Source organism: Phalacrocorax aristotelis, chromosome 2 (genome assembly GCF_949628215.1).
Source record: "Phalacrocorax aristotelis chromosome 2, bGulAri2.1, whole genome shotgun sequence".
Lineage (NCBI taxonomy): Eukaryota > Metazoa > Chordata > Aves > Suliformes > Phalacrocoracidae > Phalacrocorax > Phalacrocorax aristotelis.
In genome coordinates, this window is record NC_134277.1 from 66,266,643 (window position 1) to 66,286,559 (window position 19,917).

Consider the following 19,917-nt stretch of genomic DNA (forward strand, 5'->3'; position numbering starts at 1 on the left):
CACATTATGCCATGTTTGGTAACCAAAGTCTATAGCTGTATGTTTGTTTCCATTGTTCTTTCCTGTGTAAATAAACAGCAGGCTTCTCTCTGGAGAGTCAAAAGCACTAGGAAATAAACATGTCCATGTGGGATGTGAAGGATTCTTAAATTGCTCTTGTATTTTTTTGCCCATATTTGCTTGTGAGAGACTGCAGCACCTGCAGGCAAAATCTGGGGGAAGAGGGCAACTCTTGAAAAATCAAAGCAAAGGCCTTTTCACTTAGGTCTGGCTCTTAGGTGCTCTGCTATAGTCAGAACATTCATAGCTTGTAGTGAAAGTAGTTCAATGAGAATGTACTATACTGACCCCAAAGGGTCATCTTCTATGCAGTTGTTGTCTCCCTAGTGTTTTTTCTGGTTGCACCTCAAGGTGGAGTGACCTGAAGCACCAGCAGGCAGGCTGTAGGAGCTGTGAGCTGTTGGTGTGGAGTGCTGCAGCTTCAGTATCCTCCTGCCCAGCTAACCATCTGGGTCAGAGACTGCCCTTGACAGAAACCCAGCTGGACCATAAAAATATAGGGTTGCAGAGGTCAGCATTACACCGTATTTCTGTCCTTTATTATTTGAAGGGACTGAATGGCTGTGTGATTTGTGATGATGTTAAACTTACTGCTAAAGGCATATTATTTTGACTGATAGCCTGTTTTGCTATCAAGTTTGTTTCTTTATTTCTCATTAACTGAATATTTTTTTGCATGTGGGACTGTCTATTGAGTTAAATATAGCACAGGAGCTTGATTAAGTGTTTCCACCAAATTACCTACCTGCAGATGGGAAGTGGAAGTTCTTAGTTCATTGGCATACATTTTTGAACAGGGGTAGGCAGCGGAGTAGTCCCCATGAAAAGCTTTCCCTAGAGAGCCTTATCAGTCAAATCAGCTTTATGAGCCCACCGACTACAGCTCTGTCAGTGGGGGGTCTGAGAAACAAAAGCAAAGCCTGAAACATTCTGCCCGTATCAGCATTGGCATTGTTTTTATGGCACATCATAGGATAGTCACCTGGCTCAGTTTTGACCTCTGCAGTCCTTTCTCTACCAGGAAAAAAAGCTCACTGTGGGGAAGTTGCACTACCATGTTTCATTACTAACCACAGAAACAAACCAGTTTGCCTCTTTCAAGCAGACGAGGTTGTGGCTGGCTTCTCCACCTGCTTCTTTTGACATACTAAAGTGACCTTTAGCATACCAATAAGGCAGGAAAGAAATGTTAGAAATATGGAAACACTGAAAATATTCTCATACCCAGATGACCTAACATGTCTCTATCCTACAGCTTGTTGTTCATGGCTCAGTAGGCTGCTTGGGTTTAACCTGCCTGCCCATCTCTTGTTCCCATGGAGTACATCTGAATGTACTTACCTCCTTCTTGAGATAAGAACAGAAAGTGTAAGGATCATCATTTGCAGTGTTCTTTGGAAAACGTGTTCTGGTACATCATCCGAAGTACCAGATTCACCAGGCAGCCCGTCTGGTGCTATTTCCAACTTTCTGTATGTCAAGCAACAGTGTTGTCAGTGTTCTTGTCTAAGTGTTCCCAAGCATAGCTGTTACTGAACTTGGATTTCAGTCTGCTGTTATAAACTTAATTTCTGCACTTTGCAGAAATCAGTATCTTGAATGGGTGGGTCTTCGAGCAAAGCCATAAGCTAAGCCCACTTCTTGTACCTGTGTCCTGCAGTGGTCATGCTCCTGCTGCAAGGAAAGCTTTCTCACCCAAGCCAGACTGTCTTTGACAACCTTTGTTCTGATTAACCCAATGGAAAGCTCCTAGAGGAGATGATGATCTTCAGAAGTTCCCAACTCCACTTCTACTTGTCTTTATCTGTAGCGGACATCTTGTAGGGAGGCACTGCTGTCTGCTATGCTTTCCATACTGTTGAGGTGGTGCATTAGGGAGAGGCTTCTTGCTGATGACTGAACCAGTCATCCTTCAGCAGCTTTTTAGTTTATATTGTAGGGTGCTGTGACACTTCCATATATGTGGCATTGCCAATTGCTCATTTGTGAAGCAGAAGCTGTTAATAGTGTATGGGTACATTTTTTTATCTCTTTTTTTTTTTTTAAAAGGAATTTCCTAGTGAATAATCATTTTTGGAGCCTTTCAGATTCTCTTATTATTGTAGGTTTAATTAAGACTGAGGGGGTTAATAGGTGAAAGCATCTAACTTCTTTCTAAGGAAATAAGCCTATTTCTAAGGAAATGATTATTTTTTTTTCCTCATGGCTACAATTGTTTGTATCAATATAGCAAAGATAAATAATAACAAAGTGCTAAATAAAAGGGTGCTCGGTGGGGTTGCAAAATTTACTCATGAAGAATTAATTGTATATTCATAGTTTCTAGAAAAAAGTTGAAGTTTCTATGCAGAAAGCTAAGTAACCATCTAGATGACGCAATACCAAGTTAACGTTGGTAAAGCGAAAGCAATGCAGAAGAGTAGGTAAATGGTGAAATGAAATACTTTACAGGGTGCTACTTTAGTGATAAAGGTTTAGAAAAACATTGAAGAAGACAGTTTTGTGCAAATCTCTTCTGACACTACAGCAGAGGTCATTAAAAAGTCAGTAAGATGTGATATGTAGAGATGATGAATAGTGGATATCACATGGTATATAAAACCAATGGTTTGAGCTCATCTGTGATTCTTTGAAATCACATCTCAGGAAGGGGCACTGTAGATTTAGGAAAGCCTCACGGAAAGAAAAAAAAAAAGGTTAGGGATCTGAAAAAATACACATGAAGCAAAAGAACCTGGGATTTTTTATTGCATCAGAAGGGAAGTCTTTTTATTTAAAAATACTATGTGGATAAGAGTAATACCCAGCATTATGATAGATATTCCTAACAAACTGTGGATGTGATGTAAAAATTCACATATCAAGTTCTTAACCAGTTGCTGATTAGGAGTATTTCAAATCAAAGCATAGATTAGCCATTGTCTGGCTACTGTTAGATATTTGTTTTCTGTAATTCCCCCAACCCTGATCCCCGCAAGCATCCTCTGTTGGCGTTGTCGGATGTAGGGTACTGGTGTGGATGAACCACAGATCTGATCTGGTACAACAGTTTCTACAGTGCTACATTCTGTTTCTCAGAAAAATCGGACCTTTCTTTTAAATAGTCATCAGTGGAGGCATAAAACTGGCTAGAAACACATAGTGGTTAGAGCATTCAGTGACAGTTTGCAGAAATGCACAGATGGGAATGAATTGTCTTTTCTTCCTGTCCCCTCCATCCTTCTAGCTCTCTGAAATTAGGCTTTTAGTGTCTACCATAAAACAACTTTCAGTTTCCATATGAATGCAGTGGTACTTTGGTTTCCCACAGAAAGATTTTCTTAATGCCCTTTCAGATCTCTGATGTTGTTTTATCCTTACAGCAGCTTATAAGTGTTCTTATGATGGGTAAAATCCTAGGAAATTAATTTAAGGTATTTTGGCAATAAATTAGGAAGACTGACATTAAGTGTACCGTGCATTTAGTAATGAAGAATATTGGTAAATCAATAGGCTTTCTAAGGCAGAGTAGAGATATGAAGTAGAAGATATTCTTTTTTTTTTTTTTCTTACCCCCTTGATTTCTTTCAGGTCAATTATTTTAATAGTGCTAGTCTCTATAATTTTTGCTGCCAGGTTCTAAATATGCTGCTGTCTGAATATATTAATGAATATAAGTTTTATAATTTTTGGTTAATCTGGGCACAAATGTGAATATATTTATTTACCTCATAAGACACTTAGCTCTCTAAATTTCCAAATAAGTTGAGTCAATTTCTTCTGCAAGTGTATCTAAAGAGGTGGATGATACTGTGATGTGAGTCAGTGCATCAAGACCTCAGTTCCTCTGTCTCACATTTTTGGCTTGTGTTTTGAATTAATCCCTGAGTCCCACAGCATGGCTTTCTTCTGTTAACTCATGGCCTAGATAAAGGATTTGTAACCATCATCAGGTTTGAATTTTGAGATCTCAGTGGTGAAGGGTGCTCCATATGAAAGGCTGTTGCAAGAAGAGATGTGGGGTTCTGCAGGAGATGGCATGGAGTCTGAAGTCAAGATGAACCACTATCAAAATAGCCAAATTTCAGAATGTGTTTAAGCATTTATTTATATATTTTTTTCACCAAGTTGCTCTAACATGCATGCTTAACCTTTTTAAGCATACAGTCTAGGTTTCATTTCTTTTACTGAGACTCTGGCACCTGTTTGCTTAAAAGTAAGAGAGTGTTCATGAAGGGACCAAGTCTGTCAGTCACATATGCACTTAACTGTGTCTTTGTTAGACTCACTCATGTGCTTAAATTCAAGCATGGGCATGTGAATTTGGAAGCTTAAGGCTTTACACATATTTACTCTTTGAAGAAGGGGCTATTATCCTAAACCTAAAATATATAAATCACCACACAAATCACTGGGAAAACATAGGAATTTGTTCAGTGCTATTATTTAATATTTAATAACAGTTTTCACACACATGGTGTTCTCAGCAGCATCATTAAACAATGTGGGTAAACTAGTTCATATTTCATGACACAATTTATAGTCTCTGTGGCAGGAGTAGAACTAAAAGCTAATGATAAAATCTCAAAGAAGTATATAATTCCTAACTGTATGAATTATTAGTCCATTCTGGACAAAAAATACTATTCAGCATATATGTGATCATATGAGTGTATCTGCAGTACTATATTAAGTGAAATAATCTATTAATGTCAGTGATATTGATAAAAGGGATTTTAAAAATAATATGTAAACCAAGCCTTATAAAAGCCTGTCATCTCTACAGTGGTCGAGTGTAAACATATACCCATTACACCTTTGTAAACCACCTTTGTGGTTTATCTTCTTCATTTATGAAGTAACAATGTTGTTAAGGATGATGCTGTCCATTGTAAACTGCACAGTTTAAAATATAAAATGTACACACAGCTTGGATGAAACAGCTGCAGAAAAATATGAATATCCTGTCCTTACAATGAAGTGAAGTGAGTGTTCCGTTAGTTCACTAGGAGGCTTACTGCATTTTTTTTTCTTTTTATAGGAGTATTTTTAAAGGACGTATGCTTAAAACCCTGGCATTTAAAGAGTTCCTAGCTAACATTTGAAGACTCTCAAGCTGAATCAGACTTAATAGAGAGGATCAGATTAGTGCAGAGCCAGGATCCTGCTTTTTGTGGAACAAAAAAAAACATATAATGTGCACTAGTAATTAGCAGTGCTTGTAGCATACTTCTATAATCAAAGTGAGGAATGCAGCCAAGCAGGTAGAGGTCGATTTACTCCTTAACGGGACTATCAGTTTTGCTGCACTTGGAAAATACTATCAGGTGACCTCAAGCTTTGACAGATGCATTTCATACCTGCAATTTTCTCCTGTTCCTAGTACTATTATGGAAGAAGGCTTTATGTGTCTGTGAAACTTTGTTTCTGTTTGTTTTAATTCATCCTGTGACACCCATAGCACCTGGGGTGAGCTTGCCCTAACAACTTTCACTGCTTATCAGTCTGGCCTCCCTGCACACTCTCCACCTCCTTTGCTCCCTTCTTCTCCCCCTCCCACCCTTCCCCACCTTTGACTGTTCTTCCCTCTGCTCTTTGCACTACTCTCTTTTCCAGTTATACTCTGATGCTTTTACTTGGGTCCACGCAGCACTGCATTCATTTTATCTGACTTTGTCTGTTTTCTTTCCATGCCCTTTGTTGGTCTTTCTTCAAGTAATCCTTTCTGTCTGGCACTGATTCACTAGGGTCTGGAGGTCTGTGTTCAAGTCCCATTTCTGTCTTAGCCTTCCTGTTCAACTTTGGGCAATTGCTTGGATACATTCTGCAGCCAGTGAAGCACCTACATGAAGAGAAACGTGTGTAATGGGTGGCAGTTCAGCCCTCCTAAGCAGTTCCCACCACTTTTCTGAAACTTCCTCCATGTGGCTAAAGGGTATCTCAGAGAGCAGCTGTGGAAATGCTTGGTTTGCCAAGGCTCTTGTGCAGTCGCTGCATAAGGTCAGAGGTGGTGAATGGGAAGACACAAGCTCTTCTAGTTTCCCTCTCCATTGGTTATCACAAGCCTTTTCCTTCAGTCAGCTTTGGAGCGGAGAGGATGTGCCATTCTCAGCTGACGGTTTTTCTCCTCCTTTTGTACTCAGCGTTGTGTAGCTTTGCAACAGGTGGTGACACGTGCTGTGGTTTTGAAGAGTAGACTTGTCAAGAGGCTGCATCAGCTGTGTAACGGCCATCTCTATAAAGTAACTTCATAGCTTGAGAAGTTTTCTTTAGACTTTATTCAAGTAGTAATTCATAACTTTGTAGCTCTCTTTTGGAGTGATTTATAGCTCCAAGTCATTATGTAAGTGTAAAACATAACTTGTTTCTGACTAATACAAAGATATTATTTTGAATGTATCCATTAAATATACATCCTGATGATCTTTAAGAAGTTCTTGTGTGTATTTCTGATGGTTGATTTATGGGCTATGACTTTTTAAAGTGAAAGTATTTTTCTGAGCAATTGCAGTGTACTTTGTATTAAGATAATGGAAGTGTGATGAGAACTCAGCAGAGCAAAGAATATTAATTTTTTTTGCATTTTAAGTATTCATTACAAGTTAATGTGAATGTGCTACAACTGTAGAACAAGAATCTTAATTCAATTAAAAGAAAAGAAAACCAACAGGCAAACCCTGCACAAATTTTGTTTAGAAACTAAAGAATCATTGTTCAGTTTTAAAAAAAAGCTTCACAGAATCACAGAATGGTAGGGGTTGGAAGGGAGCTCTCCAGAGGGATCATCTTGTCCAACCCTGTGCTTGAGCAGGCACACCCAGAGCAGGGGGCACAGGAATGTGTCTAGGCGGGGTTTGAACATCTCCAGGGAAGGAGACTTCACAGCCTCTCTGGGCAGCCTGTGCCACTGCTCTGTCACCCTCACAGGGAAGAAGTTTTTTCTGATGTTTAGGTGGAACTCCTTGTGTTCCAACATGCGCCCATTGCCCCTTCTCCTGTTGTTGTGCACCACTGAAGAGTCCAGTCCCATCCTCCTGACACCCACCCTTTAGATATTTGTAAGTATTGATGAGATCCCCCCCTCAGTCTTCTCTTCTCCCGGCTGAACAAACCGAGGTCTTTCAGCCTGTCCTCATTTGTTGAAGTTAATGTTTAAAATACTAAGCCTCTGGGTTTCAGAATACAAATAAGTGACCATGGCTTACACTGACACTCAGATGTGCTATGTGCATATTTGTACTTATCCTGTGCTTATTTGCTTTATTTCCATGCATGCTGAGGACCCATCGTGCTCCCCTTTGGGCATGAAAGGAGCTTATGCTGTTGGGACAGTATGTTTCTAATGGTGCTGCTGTTCTTCACCTGTTGTTTTCAGTACTTCTTCATATACGGAAGACCTGCATTAACATCCAGTCCAACTTCAAAGGGTGGAGTATAGGCTGTTGTTCTGTGTATTAGTGCAAGCTCTTCCCCTTCTCCTAATGTGTACGTTTTTAGTACTCTGAAATGTCTCCCTGTCTCTAGGATCTTTCCCTCACCCTGTCCTGGTTTGTCCCCTTGTCCCTGGGTGAGATGGACTCCTGCAGCAGTTGTATGACTAGTGGTACTGAAGTGGATGATAAAAGGGCTTTCAAAGCTGGTAATGGGGCTGGTTTATTCTATATTAAGGCCCTTCTGTTTCGCCTGGAGATGACTGTGTGAGATGCAGCTTCCCTCTTAGGCAGCAGCTAGTACCATATAGTCGATTACCTGTAGTATTTCAGGTAGATTTGAGTAATGGAAAGGCACATTGCAGCTTTCTTCCCAGTTTCCTGTGCCTTTTGAAGATGCCTCAAATATATGTTTGAGGAACAGAAATTGAGAGAGAAGTGTGCAAGTGGTGCTTTTGTTCTCTACCCGCCCTTGCCCACAAATGTAAGCTGTAAGTTCTGCCCTCGTGGGGTGAAGAGCAAAAGTAAGAGCAGGCATGAGCACACCAGACTTCTCAGCACATCCATTGTCCTTCTGCGTTACTGGCTGTTAGCCAAAGTGCTGCTCAGGCTAATAGCATTCAAACTCTGCATAGCAAGAACTAAAAGAGGATGGCTTGCAAAGACTCCAGCTGTAGTCTAGTTGGCCTCACCTTTGCCTTGTCCATTCAGAAGGCATGAACAGAAGTTCAGAAAAGGCTGTTTATTTGGAGAGACCGTTTCAGTCTGTTTCCCCATGACAACAAGAAAGATGCAGTAAATCCTAAAGGTTTCTTGGTAGTGGTGCGCTTTCAGATCCCAGCTCCGCTTGGAAACTTTCTCATGGCAAGATGCATCTTGCCTACCTCCCACTGTACGAGTGTTAGAGGACTGATTCAAGCTGGGCTTCTAGGCTCCATCCATCAAGGAGAGACAAGTGTGTCTGGAGATGCCCATTCTCTCAGTTGACAGTGAAATTAGAAATCTAGTTTAGACCAGCTGCTGAAGTATTGGATGTATCATGTATGTAATTCCTGTCTTGAATTATGACATTTTGAGTTTCATTTTAGAATGAGTTGTCTTATTCTGAAATGGAGATGCAGTTTTGATGGAGAGCTAGAAGCCAACACTAGGAACATGGTGATAATGATTGTTCCCAAGTACTGTTTTGATCAGTATAGCTCTGCTGTCTACTCAGAAGGCTCATTGCAGTTCCTCAGTTGGCTTTGCAGGTGTATTCAAAAAACTTCCTTCAAATTTGAAGGCTTTGGATTGGGTAAAGGAAGCACTTAAAACTGTTTTACAATTTTTATTTTATTTTTTCCTGATGGACAGTGAAAAAGACTCTTGGCGTCTTAGTTGGCTGTATTTGGCTGTCACTGATGTGTGATTAATTTATTTAAATCTGAAACCAATAAACTACACAGTGAGTTTACACATGCACATTTTGGAGTGTACTGAAATAGCCAAAAAGAAAATATTCATAGTAGAAAATGTATCCCATATTCTTTGCTGTCCTTATTGTAGCCAATTTAGCAGTTACATGGAATCTTCTGTTTTTTGAGTGCCAGACTGTTTGAAAGTGAGTATTTCCTGGGACTTAACATGTGAAGAATTATGCTCATAGCGTATTTAAAGCTTAACCTAATCCTCCAACAGAGTTTAGTTGGGCTAGCCATGTATTTACTTTGAATGTTTTCTTTTAATACACTGAGAATTTCACCAGCATGCCATTCATATTACAACTGATCCATGTCATAATCCTCTCAAATCAAGGTGATTAAAGAATTTCTTAGTGTTGAAAGCTCTTTGTGCAAGATTTATATTCACCACTTCTTAGAGCAAATCCAGTAGACTGTGAACTGGTGCTTTGGTTTTTGTAACCTATAAGGCATGCTATTAAAGTTGTGATTGGGCTCTCATTGCACTGGTAGAAACCTAAATAATTCTGAAGGTATTATATGTAACAGTAATTGCAACTGGAAATGTGAGGTTTGGAGCTTAGACTAGCGTAGCTGGTTCAGCAGAATTTGAGCTTATGAAAGTGACACCAAAGGAACATTTAATTATCAGTATCTTGGTTTAAGATTTAAAAAAAACCAAACAAACCCCAAAAACCAACAAACAAAAAGCCAAAACCAAACCTACTTATTTTTTGGTTTGCACAACGTTCTGTAAATAGTATACTCTAGGAAGTTGAACAGGAAAGTAGCAAATTCAGAACCATAGTAGAAAATTCATGTAAGGGAGCACCCCCACTTTAAAGCCTATTTCATTCAAATATGGGAGTTTAATTGTGGTCACACGGCTTCCATAGTAACCCACCCCACCCCAAACTATAAAACAAGTTCTAGATGTAATAGAATGTGAAGTTTGAGTTCTTGCTATTGTTTGGAAAAGTACTATACTGGAGATGAACTGAGCAACTCCACGGTTTTTCAGATCTAGTTTTGAGTATTATGAGGTCTTAGAAGTTAGCAATCATTTAAATTTCCTGGTTTTGCAGTTGGCTAAAAAAAGGGAGAAAAAGGCTGACCCTTAATTAAAGGGAAAGCTGCAGAGAACATCAGGTATGGCAACTGCTCCTGCAATCATGCTCTGAATTACTTTCAATAAAATTATGAACTTGACAAAGAGCGTAAACCTGGACTGCTGAATATCAGCTGTGCTCTGTAAGCTAAAACTGTTTTCCATGTTTTCCTGCTGGCAACTTTTGGGATTAAAAGACTTTATTTATTCAAAACATAGACACAGACCATGTCACTGCTGTATTGTCAAAGCAGGTAAAGACTGTGTTGAAGAGAGATCATCTTGTTTCTTATTTGCAAAGATTTTACAGGACCTGTAGGTTTATTCCTTGCATGATAGGAGATGAAATCATGATCTCTAGTAAGAAATGAGAATCTCTGTTGCTGTTAGTGTGTATTGTTACAGCGCTGAATCACAATAGCCAGAATATACTAATGCCAGTGGGGAGCTAAGATGATAGTAAACCTTGTGTCCTCTTTCTTTGAGCATATGGTGAGTTTCTTTGGGTTTGCTTTTAGTAAAATGAATACGTTGCAACACATAAAGCGGGCAAATGTACTTGGCAGCAGGAAAGCCATGTTGCTTAACTCACTGCAGGATGGAGTGTAGGTGTACTGATGCTTAGTTTGGAATGACTGGATCTGGACAGACGTTTCAGGGCTTTTGCATTTGCTTTGTGACAGTTTAGCCCTTAGGACCCAGCTGTACACAAGAGAAGGGTGAGTTTTGGAACAGGCATGGAATTAAAAAAGATGTGACTGAACGGGAGCTGCTTTATTAATTTTCAACATGCAAATTGTCTTAATGATCTGTCATTTAAATAAATGAATAAATTAGATGCTTAGAAACAGAGAATAAATGAAGTGAACAACCAAAGTAGGGAGAAGGAAAAAAGTGCCTCGTATTATGACATGCAGCCTTTATTTTTGTAGCTGTTTATGTAGTAGTCAGCTATTGCAGCTGACTAAGGCAGCTTTTCCTTTGCTCTACCATTACCACATTTCTCATCAGTAAAGGAGACAGCTGCATACAAAGTCAACCTCTAGAAGCATCTTTTGCAGTTTCTGTTGAGGCAGTCAGATGTCAGTAATCTATAATCATGTGAAATCTTATTAGAAATTCAATATTTTCTGAAGAGAGGAACCAATTGCTTAGAAGCTTGAGGCAGCAATAGTATCAGGTGAAGAAAAATACATATTTTAATATTCCAAATAGTATCATATGTATATTGCTACCATTTTCTCTTTAATTCCATTACTTTTTGATGACAGAAGTCATGGGCACGTACACACATGCAAACCTATCACCAAGGCAGTGGCTTTTTGTTGGAAATGGACCTTGTGCGACATTGGTACTTTGCAATTAAAAAAAAAGAAAAAACAACCACAACAAAAAAAAAACAGAAAAGAGAATTATGTTCTAGAAAGGCATAAATGCCCTTGTCCTCCCTATTCCTCATAGCAATCTATTCAATTTAATGAGCCACAGATTTTTTATGTTTTGCTTTTAATTTGACTTTACATTTTTATGAGGCAGCCTCTGTGGTAAGTCATATTAATTTTTTTTTCTTCATAGTCACATTAGCTTCCTTGCTTACATACAGACTTGTAGTTAGTAAATGCCTTTGCTTTCCATAAAATATTCAGGGCAGGCTATTATTACAATGACTTTTTTTTTTTACCCCAACTTCAATGAGTTTAAAATTTGAAATGCATTAATGACTTTATATATAATGTATAAAGTTGTCATTTGTGTTACAATAAATGTTTTACAGTTAATGCTGGTTAGGAAAGGAGCTTACACAAAAGTCATTAATTGCTATGCTTAACTATTTAAAATATATAGATTTCTTATGAGATAGTTCAATGTATAACTTAATTACTATTTAATAAAGTCATATACCTTTCTTGTTTATCAAAGTGTACAAAAGGATTCTGGCTGAAATACTGAATGGCATCAGACAGAAGATCATCTTTGTACTTTAGCCAAAGTTTGCTCAGTTATACATGCACCAATTCATTGCTTCATTCTGTGCATACTGAACTGAGTGACTGCACAATACACTGAACGTCTGTGTATTGAGACAACTGGTAGCATGTTTCAGGTGAAATGTTGTTAGTGAAAATATTTTAGACGTTTATAAACTTTCTTTTGCTGATAATTAATCTGCTCTGTACCTATCAGGAGATTAGCCAGAAGTATAAAATCCCTAGAAAATTCCTCTGAATGGTCAGTGGACTCCCTCTCACACAAATGAATTCTCAGGGGCTGCAAAGCCAGCATTGCTGGCATGGGTAAGGGGACAGGACGGAGTAGGTAACTCTGGTGATGAAGATGCTTGGCTATTAAGATCCATTACGCAAGAAGCAAAATTTACAGCAGTCTTAACATTGTCTTAAGTTGTATTGGTTTTATTTGTCCATCTCCAACAAAGTTACAGAGGTAAAATAGTACTGTAGGAATGCAGTACCACCTTTTCTTATCTTTGGTGAAACCAGCTGAGGACCAATCTGCTCACTTAATGAGATAGACATTGGCCAAGTACAAAATCAGAAACCCCACATCCTATCTATCGGTCATCATTCTCTCTAACATTCTGATCCAAGCCTGACCACTCTGCCTTCCTTCTACCCATAGCCTCTCGACCTGATTTCCAAAGAGCTAAGCCTTCTAAGAACATCCTCCCTCATGTAATTTCACCACCTTTTTCTGCTGAAAATGTTCTCTTGTTCTTACTGTTTGTGTGGCTCCACTGCTGCTAGCTGTAGAGTTAACCATAAAGTAGGTGCCAGTGTTTCAACATGCGTATCATTTGACTTTGCTTAGGGGAGGTTGAGCTGGTTCACTGCTTTTTTGAGACACTAGCTACCTCCCTTCAGCAGGGCTGTTACCAGGCTCCAGGTGTTCCCTTTCCTGGTAACCCTCACAAGGCTTTGGAGAACTCAAAACTTGAAGCAGTCTGGATCCTTTTGAGATTTCATCAGTCTTTCTTTCTGTGGGATTACGGAGCTGGAGAAGAGGTGAGATAGAGCATAACTCTCGAAGAAGCTCCATAGGAAAGCACTTGCAGTTACAGTTTTCATTCATCCCTTCAGCCTGAAGCAAAAAAAATGCTGTAAGAATTCTTTCCCCAGGTTGTAGAACCACACTCCAGAGTCTCGCTAATTAGTTTGTTGTAGGAATAAATAAGAATAAATAAATAAAGAAAGAAAAATCAAGAAATAAGAATAAATAAATCAAGAAAAATACTTGCCTGATAACAATGAACATTTTTTCATTGTTGGTTTTTGCTGCACCTCTGTCACAAACAAATATGTGTGGGAGCATCTGAACATAGAAATTCGATTGCAGATAGATACTAGTAAAACCATGTTCCTCTTTTCAGGCTTTCCTGAAGGAAGATTCCTTTAAGAAGCTTAAATTGGCATGGGTATCTGCTGGCTTGTTCCTTCTTCCCCTCTTGTTCCTTCAAGCTTCTACTCTTCTGCTGCACGTGACCCATATTTTTGCTTTCCTGCCAGGGAGCTGGACCCCATTTCTGCCCTTATTTCCAGCAGTGTTTCCTCATCTTCCTATTTGCTATTGTACAGTTCCTCATTCCACACTTTCCTTCCAACATTACTGTGCCTTCATCAGCTCCCTCTGTCCATATCCTCCAGCATCTGCATATCCTCTCTCTCCAGTTGGCTGCTCCTCTTGAATGCCTGTTCCCTCTTGTGATCTGTCCTTTGCCCTTCTACAGATTCTTCCTTCTCCATCTTGCCAAAATTACTGAACATGCCCCTGCTTTAAAATAATCAGAAATAATGGGAGATGTTTGCTTAGGTTACCTCACTTCCCTCTGTATAGGGTATAAAAGTAGTGGTGATTTTTAGCTCAAGACAGTCTGTTTTCACACAGTGACTGGTGAAATCTGAAAAATTATTGTCTCTTCTGGTTGTCTGGATACCATGGAAAAATATTCTCATGGAAGATCAGGAGACTGTCAATAATACTTTGCTTGGCCTGTTGACCAAAGTAGCACTCACTGTGGCATGGAGAACTGAGAACTTGGATGAAATAAATCCTCTGATTTATACTTGTCAGCAAAGCTGTAGGGAGACATTTTGGAGCTCAAAGTGCCCTTGAATGCTTTGCTGCCATCATCATCTACTCAACTTGGAGCAAATGGGTAGAGAATGCCACAGCTTGACTGTAAGATTTGGACCTACCTTCCTTTCTTACCCCCTTTTAGAGCTCCTCTGCCCCAGCATTACCATGACTCTGACTGTGGCCAATTCTCAATCAGTTTGAGGCACAGAAAGTCAGAACTAGCATGTTTAATCTACAGTGTTTTATGAACCATTTGGGGTAGGCATAAATGTTCCATCTAATGGAAGTGCTGGGAATTCTCTTTACATTAAGATACACTACTTATTTCTAACTTCAGTAGAGACTGCAATATAAACTCATAACAATACAGAATGAAAACTTATAAAAATGTTTTTTTCATTTAATTTATAGCGTTTTCTAAAATGCCTTCTTGTTTTTTCCTCCCTTAGAGATGTGTGTAGAAACTGACTAATCATTCAGAGACAGAGATGTGAAATACTGCGTCAAAAAGCATTTCTGAAACATTACCTATAAAATATGAGACAATATTACCCACACTAACGCATTTGCTTGGGAGGTGCTGAGTAATTCACAGCACTGATAATAGTGATTAATGTGGTCTGCAAACTCCTGCTGACAAGATCTTGACACAGAGTCACATAAATAAGGAATATATTGGCATTCTACTCAGCTGCCTTCCTCCAGATATTTGTAAATTCACATGCAAAAAGTGTAAATACTTCCGACTGAAGTAGAGTAGCAACACAAATAATGTTTATGTGTTAAGCTATTTTTTTTAATTCTCTATTTAATCAAGTTAATGTTTTAAAAATTATTTTACAATTTTTGTATTTCTTTGCACTTTTGGTACCAAAAGACAGGAAGGATATGTGTCCTAATATAAGACTAATTTCATTCCTTGCCATTTTCTTTGGAATTTTTTATTTGTTCAAGTGTTACAACTTTCCCATTTTTCAGTTAGTGTCATTTTTTTCCTCACCTGTTTTGGCACATTTCAGACTTAAGTGTTTTATTTCCTTCCCTGACTGTTAATGGTACATGTGTTTTGGACATTTGTCTTCTGTACTCTCAGGTTTGCACAGAGGTAAATAATTAATTTCCCTTTTGATGTCAATTTTCTTATTTCCTTGAATAACTTTTTTCTTTTCCTTTTTTGACAAATCTTTTCTGCCATCCTTTCAGAAACCAACTAACGATCTTTTGTGTTGTATGCATTTGCAATATGCTGTTCTTTAACTATTTGTTTTCTTCAAAGACTGCAGCTGTTCTGAAAATAGGATAATTTCACATTTTGTCTGAAAACACTGTCCTTGAAGTTTTTTTTGTAACTTCTGTGATTGCTATTCTTTCCCATTGCAGCCTGCCATGTAGTTTTGGCACCTTCTACTCTGTGGAAGAACAGGAATGCTATTTCACTTCAGAGTGCTTTCCACGCAAGACAATGAACAGTGTTATCCTTGAGAGATGCTGAAATGTTGTGTAGAGCTCTTTTCAACCACTCTCTTAATTTATGACCAACTTTCTGAGCAATCGTCTGTTAGAAAGTGCTTGGAGGAAATCCCATGGGGATTTCAGTTTTTCCTTATTGAAATCCCTGTTACTAGCTTTTTGGATACATTCTTTTGAATAGGACAGTTGGTTGCATGACCCAGGCAGAAATTTATTGTTGTCTTCCCTCTCCCTCACTCCCTTCTGGTTTCACAATTAAGGTTTTTGAAAATACTGCATCTCTGTCTCCTTGTGTGGAGTTTAGTTCCTGGGTTATTCAGCATAGCCCTGAGGCTGATCTATTCTTCTAAGGAGAGGTGCTTTAAAATTGAAAATCCTCAACTCTTGAGATGAATTTTGTGGATTTGACCTCTAGGGCCAACACATGTCCCTCTCCCTTGTACCTCCTTTTTTGCCCTGCCGGAAAAAAACCTGATGAAAATTACCTCTGCAAGAGTCCTTTTATCTCTAAAGGCCGGACAATCCCCATTTTGGTTGAAAGACTTGCAGATCTTGAAGGCAAGGATGTTATTACACAGTGTAAATGGAATGGTAGTGATATTAAATGTAGTTGTCTCGGGCACTGATTTGACTTTTTATAGTTCAGTGAGCCAAGGAATCTAGGACAAGGTTATTTTCTTAAGGTGTTTAAGGGATGGCCTTGACTTAGGAGAGTCATCACAATGGCTTTTAAGGAACACATTACATTTTCCTTTCAGAATATGGTGGTGATCTATATCTCAATCAAATGTCTATGATGAGAGGCAACAATGGTAATATTAGGTAAGAGAAACAGAACCTTCTGTCCCTTAGAGAGCTCAGAAAAATGGGAAACGTTAAGTGCATTGATTATTTTAAAAACTGCATGCATTCAGATGCATTTTGTTGCTACTCTTAACCACTCCATGTTCTTACTGCTGAATTTGTCAAAAAAAACCTTGGTAAAGTAGGTAATGAGATATGTACACATAGATTGTCCAAGATTTACCATACTGCCAACAAACATTGGGTGTCCTTAATTGGTTTCAATGGAACATACTACAACAGATGCATTATATTTAATAATCCACAAAAAAGGAGAACTAAGAAAATTATTTCCATGCTAAGTATGATGATGGGACCTTTTGCAAGATATGTGAGATGTTTAGGATAGGAATCCAACCAATGATAAGAACCCTGTGGTATTTCCAGCACTGGTAGTTTCAGAGGACAAGTAATATAGATCTTGTGGTGGGGTGGGGAGGTTCCAGCAGGACTGATGCTCAGGTACATAAGTCACTATGTCCATCAGAAAATCTCTCTCCTAAGATGCAGCCAGCAGTACCACCCTGGAATATCATTGTGATGTTCCATAGACTTCCCCATTTCTGTCTTCTCATTTCAAACTGTGAGTGGCCTGCAGCAGATATCTAAGGCCATCTGAACGAGCTGGCACCTCCCCTCTACTTAGCCATTTGCAGTGGTATGGTATGCCTCAGAATTTTGTTCCCAGGGTAAACTCTTTCCTTGGCTCTCATAGTGAAGAGAAAGTAGTCAGTGCAGGTGGACTCCAGATTTCTCTAAGTCTTGGGCTTTTATCTATTCTTTTTCCTGTTTCTCAATGGCTCAGTGCTCCGCTAGGGCTATGTCCAGGTATGTAAATCAATTTGCATGGTAAGTTGATATTATCAAGTTCACATCCTTTTATGAAGAATTAAGAGGCAATCCAAGACAGCACAAGTATTCTTTCCTCCTTCTTATTGTAGTTACTTATTATGTTGGATATGAACATGTCAACATAAAACCATCTGTTTTGCCTAGATGGAGAGAGAGGGAGATGATTGGGAGTAACCTATGCTTTTAATTTCTGGGCTGTTTTCAGTTTGGGGGGAAGGGAGAGAGGAATGTGTGTCACTTGAAAATTGTTTGTTTTCTGTATGTACCTGTCTTCACGTTTCTAGTTAGCTGGTACTGAAAAACCCATGTTAGAAACCTCAAAGACCCCGAGTTATTACTTCCCTTGGGGGTAAAAAAAAATTACTCAAACTAAATGGTGTAAAATCTTTGCAAAATTGAACATCATTGTAAACATTAACCTTGTTAACTAGGAGTATGTGCTTTTTTTAATGTGGATGTGAAGTTTCTATACCATAGCTATAATTCCACTTGCATGTGCCCAAAGGTGGGGAGCAGCATTAATCCCACTGTTTCTGTTAATCTTTTACTTCTTTCCTGGTTCACCATGTTTGTTGTTGATTCAGAGCCTGAGACTTTTGCTAGATGTGTGTTACAATGCTACTTACTAGAGGGTACTGTAGAAATAGAAGTAATATGTTGTTGTAATGTATTAAGTTCAGATTGACTCCTGACCTTTGGCAGAAGTGAAGAAACTTCAGATCCAGGGCTTTGTTCAGTCTCTGTTTGCTTTCGTTTCCTTTCCCCAAATGGTGTAGCTTGTAAGTATTTGTTATTAAAAAGGAAAGGAAAACAAATTGACAATAATGGGAGACTGAAAACTTCATTAGAAGAACTGTAGAGGGAATGGTTGGTCAGCTCAGAAACCTGCTCTCGGAAACAAAATTAAATGCAGTTCAGTAGTTATGCCACACAGTGTCACGATTGGGCTTCATTTCCTTCCACTCTGTATCTTTCCCATTGTAGGTGAAGATATTTACAAAGCTAGTGAAGAGCAGTCTGAAATGTGGGGGGCAGCTGAAGTGCAGGAAGATGAAGATACTCGTGTAGAAGTTCCACTGGACCAGGTATTGATCAAGCTGTAAATAAATGGCTTTTTTTTTAGGACCACAGGTTGTGTGTTGTTTTTCTTTCCCCAGTTTCTTTCAGGTGTACAGCATAATTCTGTGGGGATGATTGTAACAGCTCAACAATACAGCTTTTTTTATGGGAGCTTTAGCAAATATTCCTTTCTCCGTTAATGTGTCAAGTATCAGTTACCTTTTCAACATACACCACCTTGAGAACTGCTCTGAGAGCCCTTATAGGGCCTCAGAGAATCAGGGCTCCCTGCCTACCAAATAGATCCACCTGGATCACAGTCCCTTTATACTGGTGCAGTAACATAAAGGGACTATGGCACAGAATCAAGGTCAGAATTCCGGCAGTTCTGAACCACAGACAGGTGTGGATTTATCTGATTTTTATTAAAGCTGCCAGCACTTTCTTCTGTTGGAACAACAGGGTACTTATTTGGCCAATTTTTTCATCATAAGACTTATGTGCAATAAATGGGTCTTGATAACTAAACATAGGAGTATATCCTCTTTGTTTGATTTGTTTTTAAAAGAAACTCCTGTGAACTGAGATAATACAGGAGATAGGTAAGTTGAAGTTTATTCCAATGAAGTGAAGAGTAGAACCGCTTAAATTATTTGCTGAAAACTTACCTTTTTGGTTTTTTTTTTTCCTCAGACAGCTCTCTCTTTCATCTTACATGTTTGTAGGAATTTGCCAATTGTTCAACTTTGTCTCCGGTTCACAAAATGTTGCACTGTCCTTTTGGTGTCTGTTGATAATGGCTTGGGGCCAGCCACATAGGCCTCAAGATAATATTTCCGATCCATGCTGCAGCGTAAGGAATCACAGTTTACCCAATAGATTTCTCAGGCTAAAAGTCATCCCAACAACATAAGGGATTCTTGAGCATTCTTCTGACTTCCTGGTGTTCAGCTCAGTGCTGATGAACAATTGTTAATGTGAGATTGTAAACAAATGGGAGGGGGGGTGTTAAAAATAATTGTTTGCAGACACGCTTTAACTACCCGGGCACAAACAATCCGGGAGATTTCTGGACTGCATTGGAGACAATTTTTTTGATGTAGGCAGTGGGATACATGATTAGGAGAGGAATTCTGATGGATTTGCTACTTATGAATAAGGAGAAATTGGTTGGGGATGTGGTACTCAGTGGCAGCATTAGTTGCAGTGGCTGTGAGATGGTAGGGTTTAAGACCCTGAAGGAAGTGGGGATGGCAAATAACAAAATAAAAATCCTGGAATTCAGAAGAGTGGACTTTGGCTTGTTTGGGAAACTGGCAGGCAGGATCCGGTGCGAGGTTGCCCTGAAGTGCACAAGAACACAGGAGATGTGGTTGATCTCCGAGGGCATCATGGTCAAAGCATAAAAACTATCCCCATATGCAAGAAAACAAGCAGGCAGTTTCAACAAGACTCCAGACCTCATAGTAAAAGAGGTAGAGAGTAGTAGGTAGAAGAGGGGATGGACTGCTAAGGAGCAGTAGAGAGACATTGCCTGGGCATGCAGGAATGAAATTTGGAAAGCCAAAGCTTGCTGAGAAATGGA

At 39.1% G+C, this 19,917-nt stretch overlaps 1 protein-coding gene across 1 annotated transcript in view; it reads left to right on the top strand.

The window, feature by feature from the left end:
* DCDC2 (doublecortin domain containing 2) overlaps positions 1–19,917 on the top strand; it is a 73,713-nt gene that overhangs the window by 38,344 nt on the left and 15,452 nt on the right. Inside the window, exon 8 of the mRNA XM_075083897.1 lies at positions 18,258–18,358. Coding sequence (XP_074939998.1) covers positions 18,258–18,358 — 101 coding nt within the window. The remainder of the gene's footprint in view (positions 1–18,257; positions 18,359–19,917) is intronic.